This window comes from Cynocephalus volans, chromosome X (genome assembly GCF_027409185.1).
Source record: "Cynocephalus volans isolate mCynVol1 chromosome X, mCynVol1.pri, whole genome shotgun sequence".
In the NCBI taxonomy this organism is placed as follows: domain Eukaryota; kingdom Metazoa; phylum Chordata; class Mammalia; order Dermoptera; family Cynocephalidae; genus Cynocephalus; species Cynocephalus volans.
In genome coordinates this window covers 137,628,677-137,649,667 of record NC_084478.1, presented here as the reverse complement: position 1 = coordinate 137,649,667, position 20,991 = coordinate 137,628,677, and the positions used below count along the sequence as shown (strand labels likewise).

The 20,991-nt window shown below is 37.2% G+C and overlaps 1 protein-coding gene across 3 annotated transcripts in view; it reads left to right on the top strand.

Annotated features, from left to right (window-relative positions):
* The window catches only part of TENM1 (teneurin transmembrane protein 1), a 559,047-nt gene that overhangs the window by 200,664 nt on the left and 337,392 nt on the right, over positions 1 to 20,991 (top strand). For all 3 annotated transcript variants that reach the window (XM_063082943.1, XM_063082944.1, XM_063082942.1), the window contains exon 4: positions 15,540 to 15,780. In XM_063082943.1, the coding sequence (XP_062939013.1) occupies positions 15,540 to 15,780 (241 nt within the window). The remainder of the gene's footprint in view (positions 1 to 15,539; positions 15,781 to 20,991) is intronic.

The window sequence follows — 20,991 nt, the reverse complement described above, 5'->3', positions numbered from 1 at the left end:
CTTGGCGACAGTGACCCAGGGGTCTCACAATGGGAGATGGTGGAAGCAGAGAGAGCAAAGACAGAGTAACCTTCTCATTCATCTCCTTTTAAAACCCTCCAAACCATGCCCCTGACCACCATTATTAATCTATTCATTACAGCATGGTCCTACAATCTAATCACCTCTTCATGGCCACACCTTTCAATTACCGTAATAGAATTTCCCATCTTCAACAGTCACAGTGGGAATTGAGTCTCAATGAGGGCGAGGCGGGGAGCATCAAATCTACAGCAGATATATACCCTGAAGTGGGATTGCTGGATCATACGGTAGTTCTACTTTTAACTTTTTGAGGAACCTTCATACTGTTTTTCATAGCAGCTGCACCATTTTACATTTTCACCAACAGTGCACAGGAGTTCCATTTTCTCCACATCCCCTCCAATGGTTGTTATTTTATGGGTTGTTTTTTGTTTTGTTTTGTTTTGTTTTGTTTTTGATGGTGGTCATTCTAATGGGTGTAAGGTGATATCTCATTGTGGTTTTGATTTGCATTTCCCTGATGAGCATCATTTTATATACTTGTTGTCTTCTTTAGAAAAGTATCTATTCAGGTCCCTTGCCCGTTTCTTGATTGAGCTTGTTTGTTTGTTTGTTTTTTCACTGTTGAGTTGTATGAGTTCCTTATATATTCTGGATATCAACCCTTTATGAGATATATGATTTGCAAATATTTTTTTCTCATTCCTTATGTTGCCTTTTTCTTTCTGTTGATCGTTTCCTTTAATAAAAAAAAATTGAACAATCATTTTTAAAGTCATTTTAGAAAAAATCTGTTCTTAAGATAGTTCTACTCATTAGACTCTTGTGTAAACAAACCTCTGTTGTAATGTTTAGGACATTAGGGTGTTTTTCTTTGTTTTATATTTTCAGTTCTTTCAAATGATTGCATTAGCATGTTGTGTTGTAAAAAATACAGTAACGTCTGCATAACAAGTTACCAAAATCTATAAAGTATAAAATAACATTTAATTCACATTTTTTCTTAAAAAGGCAGTTCTAATATTGTTAGAATTTTTAGACTTTCGATTTCTGGAATATTCATGATGCATTACACTATGAATTTGTATAACATAGCCAACCATTCGAGCTATTTTATTGAATGACATATGTATTGGTACTATTTCTAGAGTTGTTATTTGAGTTACCATAACCCTAAACCATCCTCATAATTATCCACTGTTGTAATTCTAACATGTATTTAGGTAAGGAAAATCATAGTTTAAGAAAATCCATTTTATTTTAATGGCATTTATTTGAAACTAATTTGGTGTTCTCCATAAGTAGAAAGATAGTCATTATGAATGCCAGCTGTATAAGAATTTATTTTATAGTCATAATATTTCATTCGTAAATATGGTTAACCTTTAATGTGCAGAAAGAAAAATAGCATAAATAAATCATTAATCGTCTCTTTAAAGCAAGCCCATTAAACAATCTCTTCTGATATTTTCAGGATCAACTTGGGATGAAATGACACACACACCAAATAAGTTAAAGGCTATTACTATGAATGACATAAAGTATATAGGTATTACTAAAATGAGGATATTTGCTACTAAGAATTAAGAGGAAACATTTAATGATGTGTGCGTGAGCATATTGAATTGAGTTTACTAATAAAGTAACCCATTACATAGATCTCATTACAAGTTATTACATGGCTGATTTAGACTCAGCATTTATCTTGATTGGTTGCAATAAAGATGAATGGCAAGTGTGGCATAAGCACAGTTGGTGTGGTTTGCTTTAAAGCCCAGGAGAGATAGCTGAGTGACAGCAAATGCAGTCAGTTCGGTGCTATAGTACCCAAGGCCTTGGGTTAGATTCTTCATTTCTCTGAGTCTCATTTTCTCCATCTCTAAAATGGGCACAATGCATGAGTTGAAAACACTGCGTTTTCTTCAAGGAAGTGGAAATCATTCATATCCTCCGAAGACTTTTAAAATCCCATGTTCTTAACAATATTAGCAATTTTTTTCAAATAGTCCAATTTCACATCGTACTAGTTATGAGAGCAAGAAGGTGCAATAAGAGAATAGAGAACTAAAAATAGTTAACACTAAGAAGTAGTAAATGAAGCTGGTGATATCTTCACAGTGAGTGTGTGTAGTGTATTTTCATGGCACTAATACAATTGATGTATTAGTCAAAAACTTTTATGTCAGTTATTTTGTTTGAGTCATAAAAAGTCCCTGATTTGATTAAGTTTTCCCCCCCAAAATAATTAGCTATATGTTTTAATGACATACCCCCAGTCATAGTCTCCATGACAATAAGATGCTGTGTAAATGATTTCAGTAGGAAGATGGGAAGAAGTCTTTACACCTGAGTAATTTTGCTTCTCTCCATCTTGAGGTGCTGTTCCTAGAGAGAAAAGGAACATGTTTTTCCTTTTTTCTTACTGTACAGGTACATATCTTAACAGGCAATAGAAAAAGAAGTAGTAGTACCAGAAGCAGCAATAGCAGCAACAACAGTAAATGTGAATATATGTTAGTCTTCACAGAATTATTTGAAGGGAAACTGGTCTCCTGATCTAAATGGTAACTAACATTAACTGAATTTGTCACATGTACCAGGCACTATGCTAAGTACTTGGTATGCAGCCCTGGTCTGATGCTCATGCTCTCTACATACACTAAAGACTATCATTAATATGCAATGTTTTAATAAATATATTTGAATACACTGTGAAGCAAGTCACCTGCCCCAAATTAGGTTGATGCACAGTTACAAAACTGATCAGGTATTATTTGCTTAAATAATAAAGGTCTTAATTTGGGTGTTAATAATTGGTCTTAATGTGGATGTTGGTCTTAATGCCAATAGGATAAAGTTCCTGTTTATTTATTTACTATGAAAGCTATACCTACGGAAGACCATACTTCTAAGTAGTAGTCATAGTTTGTTAGGTGGTATTTTTGTATATACTATTTTGAAATGTCTCTGAACATTCCTGACCTTTTAACCAGTTATCCACAGCTCCTTCCCTCGTGGGGTTTGATGTATTTTCAGGGAATTCTTTGAAAGGCAGTTTTGCTTGCAGCTTAGCTCAGTGAATAAAGCATCAGATAATATTTGTGAAAGTCTTTGAGAGATGCAGATGAAAGTTGCTTCCTAAATACAAAGCGCTAACGTTGTATTCATGGAAATGGTTTTTCTTCACATCCTTTGCTCTAATGTCTAAGTCCCGAGGTGTTATTGCAATAGGTACTTTAGAAATGTATGTCTCCCCTCAAATCATTTAGTATAGGGGAAAATGCAAGTGAACACATTCAGACCACTTAAATAAAAATCGTGAAATAGTGACTGTTATCTGAAGTAAAAGGGACTGAGAGCATAATAAGAAAGGTAATCAATAGGGAGTGTTTGGTGTGACTTAGAGGAAAAGGAAAAGATAGGAGTCAACTATTCTTATATTGACCTGTGACTTCAATAGTCACTTCTTAGAACTGTTGGAAGAAAATAAAAAGCCTGTGAAAACTGTCAAAAAAATTTTTAACTATAATGGAGAAGTTTTAAATAATCATATATCTTGGAGTCAAATGGGTTTTCTCTTAGATTACTTACTAGATGGTACCTTAATTTTACAGATATTGTTGGGCTCAATAATTGATCATTCATTGAATAATATTTTACTATGTGCCAGGCACTCTACTAAGTGTTTTATACCCATGACATCATTTAAGTCTCACAAAAACATTAAGAGATGTTTATTACTGTTCTTACTTTACAAATGAGGAAACAGAGGCTTGAAAAGTTTTGATTGCTCAATATAAAACTGATAATAAATGTCAGAACTGTGATTTAAACCCACATTGGTCTGATTCTAATATCTGTAACTCAATCACTGTGTCATTTGGGAATGTCAAAATGTACTTACTAATTTAAACCAGTTATGTACGATGATATGTTTAAGTTATTTAATTAGTAGCAGAGAAAGTGCTCTATACTTGATTCACCTTATTGAAAATAAACAAATGAAATCAATACATTTCCCATTTTGACTGCTAGATACAAGTTTTCCATAACCATGTCGATTTCTTTTTTTTCTTTGGCTTTCCCACCATTACTTTTGAAAGTTATAAGCAGTAATACATATTAGTAAGGCATGAGTCTTATTTTAAATAAAAATGTAGTTCAGTAATGGACGACACTCGATCTTTTATCCTATACATCTCTACGCCTTAACCTGCAACTGACTTTGTATTGTTACTACTAGAAGGCTAGAAGGCCCTGTGATAGACTGTGGTCAGACCTATCCGTGGAAATCCCTATGTAGGAATTAATGGGAAACACCGAGGCCCTGTATTGTGAGTACAGACAATGGAAAATTGCTCTAGTCCTGCCATAGCAAGAATTTGAAGATCAGGGAGGGGGACATTAAGCCTGGGAGACATGGCTTCCTGAGTAACAGAATGATGCTTTTACATAAGCAGTTTCCAAATATTGATGAGGCTGGGAATATAAAAGACAGCAATCCCATAGTACTATGTTCTCTTATGCTTAGGGAAAGAATCTCACTCTGTGTAGGCTATAAAGACCACCAAATGAAGGCGTGTCTTCATGAAGTAATAAGGGAGGCAAAATGGAGCTATGTACACATGCCTGCATTCTAATTCTATTTCTATTCTTCATAGTGCTATTCGCTGTTTAGGAGTAAACTAAAGTAAAGGCAAACTTGAACCAAACCCAGGCTGTCATCATGCCCATCTATAAACCCAGATTACACTCTGTGGCCTGGTCTGGTACAGACCCCTAGTATTAATACACAGAAAGGAGCTTCCATGTACTCATTCACTGATTTCAGGCACTACCAGAATTCTCTTTGAGAAACTGCCTCACATTAGCAATGTTTGTTTAATACTCTATCTCTCTCAGCATCTCACCTATCATACATAAAATGTTTCCCCTGAGACCTCTTGAAAAAAGTTATTCAAATGAGCTTAACTATAAATTCAGTTGCTTAAGATACTTGCTTAAAGGAAACATTTATCAATCACTGCCTATGAAATAGTTTCTTAATTTCTAGGATTACCGTCTATATGTATTACTGCAGTCTCATGTATTCATAGTGTCTTCAACATATGCTCTCATTTTTTTCTTTTATTTATGCCAGCTGATTTTCTTCTCCTTGAGACAAGCAAATTTTTTAGTTTTCCTAATGCATCTATACATTACCTTAAACTCAGTGGGGTGAGAGGGTGTTGTCTGTCTGAATTCATCATTGTTGAGTCCACTCCAACACTGTATTAGTAGAGTCCACTAATTTGCTTATTTTGATGGACATTTCACTTGATCCACTAGCAGACACATCTATATCAATATATCAGTGTATTTCCTAATTGAGCTGCTTTCTCATGACTTCATTAGCCATCTTCCAGTTAATGAAGTCTCAAGTGCAATCTATACGTAGTTTGAGGCTACATGTGAAAAGACATCATTACGAAAGAATTTATCAGATAACTTTTTTGTATTCTAGGTGATGTTCATCCAGAATGTTGCATTTTGTTTGGGGAACCATAAAGACCTAGTTAAATTGGAGGGAGTCCAGGGAGATAAGCAGTAATGTAATTGAGGGAATAAATCAGATTTTGAAAGAAAAATAAAATAAGTTAAATATGCATAGCTAAGCATAAGCAAAGTTTATAAGGTAAGCTGAGTAATAGGTCTTTATATTGGCACCTCTCCAAATCATAGCTCTATTTAACATCTCGCTAAAATACCATGTTGAAAAACAAGAAAATGAAAATTTGTAATAATGAGGGAATCCATCAATGAACACGTCAGACAGAAAATTTTTCAGATACAGGCTGTGCTCACACAATACCAAAACAGCTGGTAGGAATATGAAGAATTCAATCAAATAAATTATTTGGCATCCTAAAATACTCTCTCTCACTACGGTTGCTATAATTTTTTATATAAAATACAACTTGATTGAATTCAAACTTTAAAATTTTGAATTCACTCAAAAATCAATTAAATTTGCAAACAAACAAAATAATAAACTTGTGTTGAATAAAGTCATTGCTGTGTGGGGGAGATATAAAGGTGATTCAGACCTGTATCCTGATATAAGACAAGTACTTGCATAGCTTGAATGCAAGAGGGGAAGTAAAATATGCTCTGTCTTTCCTACAGAACTATTAATTCCCTGCTCACACTTCTTCGGAGACTCCCTGAGTAACCTAAAAGATGTCAGGTAGAAAGATTAGTAGTGTTCTACCAGCAGCCATCAAGATCATAATTCTCAATTTTTTTTGGCCCCAACACATTTGAAAAGCATGTACATGTATAAAACACTGGTGTGAGAACACTAGAACTTATTTCAATCCCCCCCAATTTTCTTTTTTTCTGGGGGTTGGGGAGGATAAGCAAACCTTCATCATGCCCATGGTATGCATAGGATCATTTTACAGACATGTGTACATGGAAATCAGCTATTAAAATGGCTCATAAGATCAGGGTCATACCCAATTCCTGTCACTAGCTGTAACCCCACCCGTTTCTCGCCCACCCAGGAAAGCACATCCAGTGCGGCTCAGTGAGAGTGGCACTATTAGAGGCATCACCTTGAATCCTCTCTCATTTTTCTTTTTTAAAATAAATCATTTGTGGAATTCAGTTCTCTATTGTGGTAACAGGTGATCACAAAACATTGGTATGTCTTGATCCTGTAGTTGAGCACTGCTCACCTAAAGCAACGGGCCAACACATGGGTGATATCTGAGAATCCTCTGGGTCTTGCAAATTACTGCTATAACAGTGTCATCTCTTCCCATTTTCCCAGATGAGGTCTATGTACATGTTCAGCTCTCAAGTAAAGATGCCAGGACTCCTCACCATCAGTCCACTAGGTGCCATGGGTCCCCTTCGTTCCCAAAGTTGGGCTAAGAGGGAGAAACTGCAGGGTACCAGAAACCTTCTTACCTAATAGCCATACAATGATGGTTAGGTGGTGGTATTAGTAGGCAGAACTTTTTCTTCAGTCTCCACTTGAAAAATTCAAGTGGAGGGTAAAAACTTCCCCGTGCTACCCTACTCCCCATGCTTTGTTTTTATTCTTTAGAATTTTTTGTCCTTTGCTTTTTGTTTTCAGCTACTTTTAATATAGCATGCCCTCATTATTTGACGTGGTAGTTTGAAAAATATTTTTCTTAGAACTTCAGACAGAGTCAATTTTTATTTGTGCTTCAAACATTCAAAGTTCCATTTTCATAACTAACATTAGAATGATTTTCATTCACTGCTTTTTGAACAAATATAGGATAACCATTTGTAACACTGTAATAAAAATGAAGCTCTGAAAATGAAAAATTTGTAAAATTTCAGAATATCTGTTATTAACTAATTTATTAAATGATTCGCTGTCAATTAATTCATAACCCTCCATTACCTACTTGTAAATAAATAATGAATTGGGGATTGAAAATAATTGAAATACCTACATACAACTTTAGTTTGAGTATAAACTAAGTATGAAAATTTTAAGGATCATTACTTTTTTATATTTTCTTTTTGATATACTTCACTGGCTAATAATGGAAGCCACAGCATCATTGTCAGCATAAGATAAAACAGGGCAATTATCTACTTCATGTTTCATGGTACACAATAGATAACAGGGTTTCCTTCAAGACCATAGTGAAAAGGGTTTGGCCAACTGATAATTTCAATTGTTAATTAATACCATAGATTAATATTTAAATATTGACATTTAAAATTCTAAATTGTACCATAAAGTAAAACTCTTTACCATTCTATTTAGAAAAATGACGATTTTCTAAGGCAACAAATGTATTAGCTTCATTTTTCTTTTAATATTGCCATACTACTCTGAAAATATAAACAAAGATATATCCATCCTGTATTTTCACAACCAAGAAAATTAGGTAGTTAAAGGTTTACTTCGATAATTTAAGCAAAATAGCATTTGCCACAGCCCTCTCTTTGTTCCCTGGTTGTAAAGTCCTAGGTTGTTTGTCTTAATCTATGTCAGAGCGTTGATTGAGTTAACAAACCAGCTACTTATTGGCAGGAACATTGACTATTATGCCTAAGATTGGCTAATTGCACTACGTAAAGTCAATACAGTGCACAGCGCAGTTGGATTCTCCCTATAGCAGAGACAGGGAGGAATGGGTTGCGGGAGCGCTGCTTTAAGGGTCTTTGACTCATTGTTATGCTTGTACAACACATTGGAGAAAAGGAAAAGAGACTAAGGAGACCTAGAAAATAGAAAGTTTAGACTTCTTGGAGGTAGACTAGCACATCTTTGAAGATAAACATCAGCTTATGGACAGACACTGAAGTATAAATATGAGTTTCAGCACAAACATGTCAAAGGATTGTAGGTGCTTCAGTGTTGACCTTTACTTCTAGAGGTTGTAACAAAGATCAACATAATTGACAAAAATTAACAGAGCATGCTATCTCACTGGCTGGATTAGTCAGAGGACCATTCAAAGTCCTCGGAGGGATGTACTTTACAATCTCAAAGACAGAACATAGTATTGCAAGGCTGTGGGAACCATACAGAGAGCAATAATCCAGAACCAGATTGAAGCCATGTAAACTAGAAAACACTGTAATTTATTGTTAACCTTCCCCCAGAGTTTCTGACTCTTCTCCTGCAGTCATCTGCCCTGATTGTGAATTCTCCTCTCTTTCTCTCTCCCTCTGCCTCTTTGTGTTGTTGTCTGTGTCTCACCCATACAAATGCCCATGTATACCCAAATATTTATTAAACATTAGCTATTTGATAGATTTTATCTCTGTTCTCAATCCAGTGGTTTATTTAACTGATAAATCTGCTTTTATTAAAGGCTGTTGGTACATAAATATTAAAGCAGTATTATTTGATAAGCTATACTTGTTTACTCTATTTTCTTCTGAAAACCAATTTTCTTACCTTCTTATCATTTGAGCCTCTAATAATAATTATAAGGTTGAGAACAGAAGTGTCCACAGCCAGAAACACTTAAGACTAATTTGATGATCATTGAGCACTATGAAGTTAATGAATATTAGCCGTAACATGCAAATTTAAAAACTAACTCTTCATAGGTTACAAAAGCTCCTTGTGACAAGTACTGTAAAGTAATAATATATGTTTAGAATTAGTAGTAATTGTTAATATAAAAAATAAGCCTCTCCTCTTTCTTTTAAGCCTGTTTCCTTTTATCCCCTCTCCTGCTTAGGAGCAGAGAACAGCTCAAAAATGCAACTCAAGAAACCAAAAGCTTGTAATTGGCCTTGAGAGACTTGACATAAGTAGTTATGGCAATAACCCTCGGTGCCCTGATGTTCTTTGCACATGTAGATTGCTACAGTCTTTGTAGGCATTAATTACTATTGCCTCATGAGAGTTCAGGAAGGTGGTTAAATACTAATATAGGCTCATAATCCCTTATTCTAAACCTTTGGGGTCCACTTATCTCAAAATTTAGAATTTTTCAGATTTTACAAAGGTAATTCCATGCATATACTGCATATTATGTAATGCCCAGAGTGGAGTGTGGGCCAGCACCCCTAAATTAAATGCATTAATAGTAATACAGCTACATGTATTAAAACTCATTAAATGAGATAAATAAAGACCATAAATATCCTCATATCACTTCAGGTAAGATTTTGCCACCAAATGAATTAGAAAAAAAAAAAAAAACCTCAATTTTCAGAGTTTTTTTTAATTCCAGAGTTGCAGGTAAAGAAATTTGGAGCTACCTTCCCCTTTGTCCAATGGGGTGATGAAACACAGACTAAGGTCAGGAAGTGCAGATATGGTTTCTGACTCTCTGTGGCCTTTTGCTAGAGCTGTAGGAATATATGTGCCCCTGTTTACAACATACACTGCACAGTAACTTTGGGGAAAACATTTGGGAGTGGATATTGGCATAATATCACTAAAGAAAAGAATGATCAATTTAGTACATGAATCTGAGAAAAACTAGGCATGTGTCTACTTTGGTCAAATTTTTTCAAGAAAAATGATCTATCTGGCTTTACTGCAATACTGGCAATATTTATTTTTAACACTTAGAGAAAATTATGTTGCGTGTACAGTCAGTTCTGCTACAATGCTTGTTTTCAAAACGTTAATTTGTTCCCTTACTATTGGTATGTTTGAGAACAGTTTGAACTGAAGACAAATTTCACGTTTGCATATGCGCCATTCCATCTGTTAAAAGCACTAGATGAAGGCAGAAAACTGCATACAACGGAATGAGCCACATAAGAATACACAAAATGGACACATGCGTGCACTGGAAATGTGCACCAGCTGTCTCAGTTCACCACATGTGTTGGGGGCCTGGCCCATCCACGTCTGGTGTTAGAACGTTCTGTCCTAGTAAGATAACCTGCCATCCACCACTTCACAATAACTCACAATTTGCAACCCTTCCGACATCCACTTTCACAAGCAAACTTCAGGACTTTTTAAGGGTAAAGTGTCATATTTGCTATGGCATTTATGTATTTCTTAAACATTAATGTGTGTAAAACTATGCTACCATTCTTATTAGGTTCATTTTTTTTTAAGTGTCATTGATGATGTTTTTGACTGTTGTGTCCCTAACCTCATTTTTTCCATAAACCCTTTCCCTTGCTTAGTTTTGCATAGTGCTGAGAATTTTAAAAATGCATGCATCACCTTGTAGCAGAATTGACTGTATTTGTTAATGAAATGTAAGGGGCAAAACACCCTCATAGACACCCAGGTAAGTTTCCATACAGTGTTTCTAAGCTGAGAGATTATAATTTCTGGTGAAAACTTTCTCTAACACATGATCCAAAATAAGATTTATTTGCAAAAAGAGAAAAAAAGAAAAAACTATGCATAACAACTTTCTCCTCCCACTTACCTTTTGGAGACAAGGGCAATGTTGTTTCTGAAGACTTATACTTCTATTAACAGCTCTGCCACACCTCAAATGCCTTAGGTCTACAGTTTGGAAGAATTTTTTCCCTGAGAGATTATTTTACCAGGTTATTTTAGGACCTCAGACCTGAAACTGGCTCCTATCCAAGTCCATTATGTGAATTAGACCTTTCCATCTGAAAACTTAATTTACTTTCAGAAAGCTTTATAAGTAGGTCTAGATATCCACATTTGCATAATCACCGGTCCAACTCCTTCCCCTCTCCTTACACCTTTCTTGGGCACAGAAGTGTATGGTTGCCAGATTCATTTGGAAGTGAGTGCATGTGACTCTTAACCCCCTGGAAGTGGTGTTCTAGAGCTCCTGACTCTGAACACTAATGTATTTTTCATTATTGTCAAATGTTGAGAAATCCCATTTCATGGAGCCCAAGGATTAAATTACTTCATTTGGGAGGGAACAAGTGCTTTTCCCATATTTTTCCTGAGGTGAGAAAAAGAATAAATCTGAGATCATTTGCATTTCATAAGGTCTTAAGGTCTGGATGTGTTCCACTCAGTGCAACAATCCAATATTGTGGAAGTGTTTAAAGACAATATTAACTAGTATAGAAGCCTCCACATATTTGAAATGTGGAAATATAAATACACAGTAAAATAGACAAAAATAAAAACATGCATATATGTACATATGTCTGTATATATATACATATACACATATATACTCAAAATGACTATACAAAGCAGTTCTACCTGCAGCAGAAATGTTATAAGAATAACATGATTGCACTTTTCAATGAAGTAAAATTTTTATCATTTTTCATAACAATAAGAGAGTTGCAAAGATTTCAAGGAAATCAAACAAGCAGTAAATTCCAATGATAGACTGATTTTTTTTTTTTTTTTTTTTTTTTTTTTTGCACAACCGTAAAATTTTCTTTTGAACAACTGTGGTGACAGAAACACCTACTGATTGGGTTAGTAGATGTCACACATGTCATTTGGATGTGTTCTGAACACAAGACCTAAAATTGATTCCTCTTCTTCTAATTCTGGACTTCCATCCTCTGCTTCCCTTTCCTTCAGTCATTAAGTTCTGTCCCACACATGGCTTTAGACGGCAAATCTGTAGTGTGTCACTGCTGCTCTTTCACATCTTGGAGGGGCATTATTTGAAGCACCTTCTTCAGGATATTTTAAGGGCAGAAAGGTGTGATCACTTTCCTCTCCCATCATAAGGGTTACAGTCCATACTCCTCTAGCAAAAGACAGGTTAACAAAAGAAAAGCGTAACGAATCTATTTAATCAAAGTTTATGTGACTTGGAGCCTTCAGGAAGGAAGATCCAAAGATCCCTGGAAAACTGCCCATTTTTTGCTCAGATTGGATGAAGAATGTACAGCCATGCAGAAATGTGATTGGACAAAAGGTAATAGACTGAGGGGGAAACCCCGCAAGGCCTGCCTGTTCAGATTCTTCATAGCCTCTCTGTATAGCATTCCTTCCTCTAGGGTACGGGGCAGGACCTCTCTGGAACAAGGGTCTTATGACCTACTATCAGACAAGATAGGTCAGAGAATTTCCTTGTGGTCAGCTCCTACACAGAAAGGCAGGTTAGGATAATATTTCTAGGTTTTATGGCTTGCTTTGGGGGAGAGAGATCCTAGTTTCTATGACCTGCCTTGGGGGACAGGAATTCTGACTCATTTCAGGGGAGAAAGAGGAGTGAGAGGCAGGAGGGCAGGAGGTCAGAGAGAACTTGCTTCTGAGGTTGCTTTGGAGGCTTTCCAGTCTCCTTTAGTTCAACATACTCAGCACGCCACAGTGTTATATTTTGGGGTATCACCTTCTGAGCCCCAAATGTATCATAGCACTTCTCCATGGTTATGGGAGAGTTTCCACTGAGACATTCAAAGGAGAAACCTACTTCTCTGTGAACAATTGAATAGATATCTAATAGCTACATCAGAATGGGAGCCAACGGGAACACTGGAGGTGGTTCTCTAGGTCCCATGTACCAGTGAAACGCTTTTCAGTCAGTGAGAGCTTTAGCGATCGTAGCGGTCATGCTCAGTACCCAGCACCACGCTCAATGCTGTGTGGCATATGAGAGAAGTGGAAGATAACCTTGCTCTAAAAAACATGTAGTCTACAAGGGTACTTCAAGAAGTTCCTGGAATAATAGAATTAAAAGATAATACACATCTTTCCATGAACTTTTAGAAGTACCCTCGTACTTTTAGAGATAAGAAAAAACACATAGGACATCAAGACAATGTTGTAATATTGTAAATTCGGGTGCCAAATTTATGGTAAGAACAGGAAGGGTTAAACTTGGAGAAGAGAGTCATATTTATTTTCCAGAAAAGCAACATGGAAAGAGTACTGGGCTGGGAACCATCAGGCATAAGTAGACAAACTCATACAATTTGAATGACTGAGCAACTCACTTCACTTCTCTGGGCCTTAGGTTCCTCATCAATAAAATGGCAAGTGGAGAAGGCAGCGGGGGAGCTGAACTAGATGATCCCTATGGTTCTTTCCAGACTTAATTAAAGTTTATACTTCTACTACATTCAATAAAAAAATAGTCACTGACATACTATGTTAAAGCACATTTTACATGAATTAAACTTCTTAGAAAAAAGGATTATGATCTCCATTTTACAAATGAGAGGTTAGAGTATCTAAGGGGCAGAGGCAGAACTTGAACTGAGGTTTGCCATACCTCCAAGTCCTGCACTCTTTCCACACTGCCTTCCTTTCCACATTTAAGGAGTTATGGTCTAGGAGCGAAGCACACATATAAACATGGGTTAAAATCCAGAAAATATGGAGGATTCTGTGTCTCTAAATCTTAAGAAAGAAAAGAGAACTCATATTACAGAGATCTGCAATACAGAGAATGGACTATTGGCCAGAGGGCCAGGAGATGTGAGTTCTAGTCTTGGCCATGCCACTAACTTACCAACTGTCCCTGGACAGGTTTTCTCATCTGCAGAATGAGAGGATTTCCATGGTCTTTTGGGTTTCAGCATTCTATGCTTCCTTGAGTCCTAGAATGGAATGCATACTTCTGGTTATGGTTATGAGTATGAGCCCAGAAGTTTAAAAAAATTAATGAGATGTTAAGTACTTGTGATGATTTTTTTAGTGGGTATGGGATTTGAGCTGGGCCTAGTGGGGGTGATTTAGAAAATTCATGAAGCATTTTAGTTTCTTTTAAACATACAAGGATAGCTGACCGTCTAAATGAATTCTTTATATAAAATGAATGTTCACTACTCCCTTCCGTGGCTATCTTTTATACAATTCAGATTTTCATATAACAAGTTTATTGAAAGGGAGAGTCACATGTACTAGAAAATACAGCCAAGAATTTGCTGTGCTCTTGGGACAGTAACAGTGTTTTTAAATATGAAAAACATGACAGTCTTTAAAATTCAAGTTTGAAGTGGAAGGATTGAAAGAAGTGATTTTTTTCTGTGATCAGCCACTGCAAAGTGGGCCTCAGCACAAACCAGCTGAGCCCTTTGCTAGGCATCGAAAGCCTCTGGCATTTTTCTGCTTTTCAACTCTCAGTCATTTGGGAGGTGGGACAAAGCCATGCTGTCTACAAAGTTTATCCAGAACGTGCTGGTGTTACAAGAAATCACTTGACATCTATTATGTTTCTCCTATGGAAGAGAGGTGGCTATCAGCTACACTAGCGATTTCTTTTCAAAAGGGTTTAATTGGGGTATTTCTCATGGGCCAAATTCTAACTCACTGTCTTTATGTGTGCCTGCCAGGAAAACAGTGGAAAAATACCAAACAATAGCAACAACAGAAGTCTGAGGACCGCTGTCCTAGGCTGCCCCCTCTGCAAACAAGCAGAAAAAAACAGTTTCCCTGCTGCCTAAGCTGCTGCTAACATGGCAGAGCTCCTAGAAAGGTGTGGCTAGGGGGGAAGGGGTGCAGACTGCTTTGCCTGGCAATGGAAATATGTATAGCAACCTGAACAAACTCCTTTTCGCCTACCTTCTACAAGTAGCATTATGAGTTGGGGGGCTGGCAAAGAGATAGTTTCACACAGTTGAGTTACACACATGTGAGTTGTTTTTCTAAAGTGGATCTGCTCCTGTGTAGGCAGACTAAGCATCCTTTCCTGAGGTAAGCCAGAATGTGGCCTTATATTTTTATTTGAAGTGCTGAATGCTTTTCCTTACAACAAATTTGTGCCTTTCACTGGTATTTTCTGAAGTGAGATTTTTGCTACTGATGGAAATAAGCTCACTTCTGTTCTGTAACTTAGTGTCTTGTTGATGATTTATTTGTTCAGTAGCAGAAACTATGACAAATTGTGTGAGGTGGCCTCATTTACTTGTTAGCTGCTATAGCCCTGAAGAATTTACATGTAAATGCGACTGTGAATGTTTTACATTTCATAAGCATGCTGCACGTGCTTTTGTAAGTTAAGTGACATTTCTGCAGGTAGACTGAACTTAAAACTGTCCCCCCATCCACAGGTTATATTATCTGAAATCCTGAGAAGCCTGTCATGCTGTGTTTTCCTGACTGCCGAGTGGGAGAGTAAGTCTCTATTTTGTTTTTCTCCTCTCCTCTTTAGATGTGCAGAGCAGCCCACACAACCAGTTCACCTTCAGACCCCTCCCGCCGCCACCACCGCCTCCGCATGCCTGCACCTGTGCCAGGAAGCCACCCCCTGCAGCGGATTCTCTTCAGAGGAGATCAATGACTACCCGCAGCCAGCCCAGCCCAGCTGCTCCAGCTCCCCCAACCAGTACACAGGATTCCATTCATCTGCATAACAGCTGGGTTTTGAATAGCAATATACCATTGGAGACCAGGTACTTGAGCTATTATTGATCCCACTAAACTTAAGGATTGGCAGAAGATGATTTCACGGATTGCAGAAACTCATTTCACCATACCCATCTGCAGAGACACACAAATGCACACAGATACACATCCAGATGCATGGGCAAAGGGGCAGATCCCTCCACAGCACAGATGGGCACACAGGCACACACATCTAGATCCAGACACACCCACGGACCCAGACCAACACAGGTGCCCGGGAAAAGATAAACCACAGAGGCATAAACGCCCCACTGTCAGACACCCACAAAAACATGAAACGAAGCAATTAGCTAAGCTGTCACTGCAGCCTCAAAGTGAAAGGCAATTGTCCCTTGTTTTAAGAGACTGCGATATTATAGGAAAATCCAAACACAATTGGAGGAACAGTAATCGTTTCCATTTTATTTATAATAAGATTCTTTGAAAAAGTAAGTTGCCTTCAAACATTTTTTACAAAGATTTGCTTTATAAAGTGGAAGTATATGTGTAACTTTAGAAACTACATTCTGCCTTTAGAGTGAAACTTGACCTTTTGAGCAAAAAGAGTTTGCCTTTTTTTCTGTGACTTCACGTATTTAGGCTTTTGGACTCACTCCTCAGATTTTGTCGTGTGATTAAAGTTCTGCCCCTCTGCAGTTCTAGGTCCCTTGATCGTGATAGACTTTAGCACTAGATATGATTAACTCAGAAATTATTCATTATTTCTAGTCACTCTTTCTTAAATCAAACATTACAACTTTCTATTAACATAGAAAAACATGAACTAATAAAATATAGCATTCTGTTATTTTACATTCAACGACTTCCCTTTGTCTTCTGTATGCCTTATTTAGATCTACCACCAGAGCTTTTTCTAAAGACATTTGTATGTAAAGAATGGGCATATACACAGCTTGATAAACAATGTCTGGTATCAACTTCTATCCTGATATTTGGGAATCAGAACCGAAAGGGAGGGACTAATAAGCACATTGTAAGACTAGTTATTTTTTTCCTTAGCAGCATATTAAATTAAATGCCAGCCATGGCATTGGAGAATATGTCACCACCAACAAACCCAAAGTGCTATGGCCCAAGTCCAGGAAGGTCTGTATCATCTGTCACTTACCAGATTAAATAGTTTCATAAACTGCTATTTCTGCTATCCCCCAAAAGAAAATATAGCAATCAACTCCTATGATGAAGATAACACAATTAGAACTGCACTAGCAACAAAGGATGTGTATCTTTTTTTTTTTTAATTGAAGTGGGAAAGGCAAGTAAAGTAAGAACTGCAGAGAACAGTGTATACCTTCTTCAAGGAGTTTTCAAACAGTGGTGATTTCCTCGTTCTTCTTTTAATTCGTTTTCAGGGCTTAGTGATAGAGAACTGAGGAAACAGCAGGGCAATATGGTTAACTAGCAATTCTGACAAGCAAACACACTCCTTTCCTCCAAGAAGCCAAATAACAGGAAATCTGGAATGAGGGTGGGGAATGGGCTCAGGCAAATGGAGAGAGAAAACTATTCTTATTTGAAATGTACATCTAGGCATGTTTGTACAAACTGCACCCACGGACCTTCTGTATCTATGCAAGGAATGTATTAATTGGTCTCAGTTTCATAAAACGCAGTGAAGAACATAAGTTTTTGTGTAAGAGTGAACAGAGTACCTTTTTAGTACATTGAAAATATATTCAGCATCACAAAGATAAATTTTAAAAAAAAACACTAGAAACCCGATCAGCCTTATCACTAGAATTTTCCAAATATATCCTTTAAAATATTCATTTCACATGTAGTCAATAAAAGGTAACTGTGGGTGCCCGGGAACTTATGCATAAGCTATGTAACAGAACTGCTCTGTGCCTCAGCCGCCTCTTCTGTAAAAATGAATATAAAAATACCTTCCTCCTAGGTTGTTAGAAAGGCCAAGCTAGAGTAGTAGAAAGTGCCTCATACACTGTAAAGCACTGTACAATTGAAAGGTCATATTACTATCCCTACTAAGTGGTCACCTGCCTCTGCTTAAATACTGTAAAATAAGGAATTGACTCATTCCTCAGGTATTCCATTCCATCTCGAACAAATACAGGAATGTTCTTTTTGAACCAAAATCTACCACTTCTTAACTCTGCTCTTTTTTACCAGATCTAATTATAGGGTCCCACATAATAAATAAAATCCCTCTCACACCTGACAGCCCTCCATTGTTCCCGATTTTTCATTTTTTTAGGCTGTTTCCCCAGTTTCTTCACCTGTTCCTCAGACTTGGTTTCACATCTCCCTTCTCAGTCTTTTTTTTTAGAACACACTCCAGTTTGTCCAAACTGCTCTCAAAATATAGAGTCCAAGGCCAAATGCAGGTGTGGGTTCTTGTTAGGATCCCCAGTTGCAAGAGCACAGGTCATTCAAGTCACCTCAAGTAATTAAGAACATCTTTTCAGTGTGTGTGTTATCAGTCCCTGGGAATCCAGGAAACACTGGTTAGGCCCCAAAGGAAAGGCAAAGCCTGTAGATCTCTGGCATTAATAAGACTCAACAATGATCTGCGTTTTTGCTCCTCTCTGTCTCTTTCATTGTCCAATAGCTTATTCTTTCCATCAGCTCAATGTTTCTTTTGTCTACCACATAGTTTCTACTTTTTCATAGTAAATCTGGTGTCCACTGCACTGCTGACTCCAAGTGTACCTCCTGACACCTCTTACCTCTTCCCTTCAGCTTCATGTCCTATTGCAAACTGCCTCATTCTCTTGCCAGCTTTAGGTTCAAAGACAAAGGAGAAGGAATTTGATTAGCCCAGTTCATCCCTTTTGTACCAGGCTGTGTTTAAGTTTCTTGGCAAGCCCTGTCAGGGGAAGAGAAAAGCCATGTGGTTAAAAAAACAACAATATGGCCACCTGTGGCTGCCCCTTGAGCAAAAGCTGGGAGCAGATCCAATGCCCCTTAAATGGGACTCTGAGCAGCCAGTCACCTTGACTGACTCATTCAAGATTGTGTGCTATGACCAACAATCACTCACCTCCCTTGTCCTAACTATATATTTCTGTTAATGCTGTCTACTCCACTATCAGCTTTTTTGATGGCCATGTGACACTACCAATACATATTGAGAACACTGGTAACTAAACCCCTAAGCCTTTTTAACAAGTTCTGAGACTAAACCATATTTCAGTTATTCTATACTGACATACTTGAATATTTTGTTAGTTGTGTGTTTGGGATGGGGGTGCTGGCGGAAATAAGCTTAGAGCCTTAGTTTGGCCTAATTTGATTTCATCTTGTTAGCATGTGGAGATGGAGCTGAATTCTAATTTTGCCCTACAAACTATTTGCTTTTGTTCTCATAATTGTGTCATTTACAGGTTTGTTAGGTATACTTTTTTCATTTTTATGAAAGTCATTAATAAAAATGTCACAAAGGATCAGATCAAGCTCAGAGCTCTGTGGCATGCCACTGGAAACCTCCCTGCAGGTTGACATTTATCCATCAGGCAGAATTCTTTTACTAGCATACAACCCACATTTCTCCATCTTGTTCACAGGCATACGATGAGAGACCTTGTCAAATGTCTTGCTGGTATTCGGATACAGCATGCCTACATTCTTACGGATCTGCCAATCTAATAACCATGTCAAAAATAGAAATGCAGCAAGATTTGTCTAATAGGACTTATTCTTACAGAATTTATGCTGCCTTCTCATGGTTTCTACTTTTTTCCCTAAGTGCTCACCAATCATCCTTTTAATAACCTGTTCTGGAATTTTGCACCCAGTAAACACGTTACTTGGTCTAGTCTAAGGAGCCTATATGTTTCCTATCCCTTTTGAAAACCAAAGCCAATGTTTGTTGTCAATAGTCTTCTGCCACATTTCACCCACATCACAGTCCCTGAAACTTTAGCAACTGTGACTTGGCAATCCAATCTACATGACCTCTCACCTCTCTGGGCCAGAATTTCAATTCATTTAGAACAGTCAAATACCTTCTTATGAACATTTTGCCTAGCTGAGCTTCAATTTATGGTTATTGATATTTATTTTACCCTTTTGCATCTATGATCATTCTTTTTCACAAAGAAAACTGGGAGTTGAGAAGAACTCCCTGATCTTAGTCATCCGGTAACAATTGCATGAGTTGCACATCACTCCTAGTCTTGCTCTTCTTGCTCTAAACATATTTTATAAAACAACTTTTCTGTTTTCTTTAGAAGCTTTTTTTCCCCAAGCCTCAGGCTCATTTGGGGTATGGATCTTTTTGGCGTTATTTTTGTCATATCCTCTCATATTTATTTATGCTTGTTTTTCATCTCTTTATTTTGGAACACGTTCTTTAGAAGTCTAACGTGAATTGATAGCACCCAGTACAGGCACACTTGTTTCAATCGGTAATGATCCTTACTAAGTCTCTTAATTCATCTATATTTAGACAATCTCAGGGCATGGAATTGTACCTACTTCACTTTAAAGAGCTGCTTTCCTAAAGTCTAGGATTTTGGCTCATAAAGTACTTATAGACTCTAAGATAAAATGGTTACTTTCTCTAAAGGTTCCTATCACTTTCAACTCAACAGTTTCTCTGTTTTCAGTCAGTCAGAGAAGCAAGTCTCCCTATCATTTCTCTACCTTCTGGGAGGTCAGGGACTTGCCATATATTTGCCTTTTGCTAAATGATACAACTAGCACATGTCTATGGAGTTGGAATCACTTGTGTTTACTACACTTCCCTCCTATGACGCTTTTGTGGTCTGTGTTGAAAATGAGCATCCATTTCTTCCATCTGGCCAACATCACCATGCCTCAGTTTCCTCATCTGTAAAGTCAGGAAAATAGTAAAACCTACTTAATAAGGCCACGGTGAGGATTAAATGAGTTAATACTTGCAATGTGCTTAGAGAAGCCATGAACATAAGAACTCAAGAAATGTGAGTCATGATAGTAGCAATAATAATAACACAAGAAATGATTATTCTTTTTGTCCCTTTCTATTTCTATCTTCCTCTAAATAAAGGTGTTTCTACACTTATGTTCATGATTTCCCCAAGTAAACACATACCACATCATTCCACTTTCTCTCTTAGCATCCTTTTAAATAAAATGTTCTCTTTCACCACCATATTCTAATCATCAGAACCATCTCTTCTCCCTGGAGTTTTGATGATACATACCTGTGAGACTTTGTAAGACTGCTCTGTGATCAACCTCCAGAACATAACAAC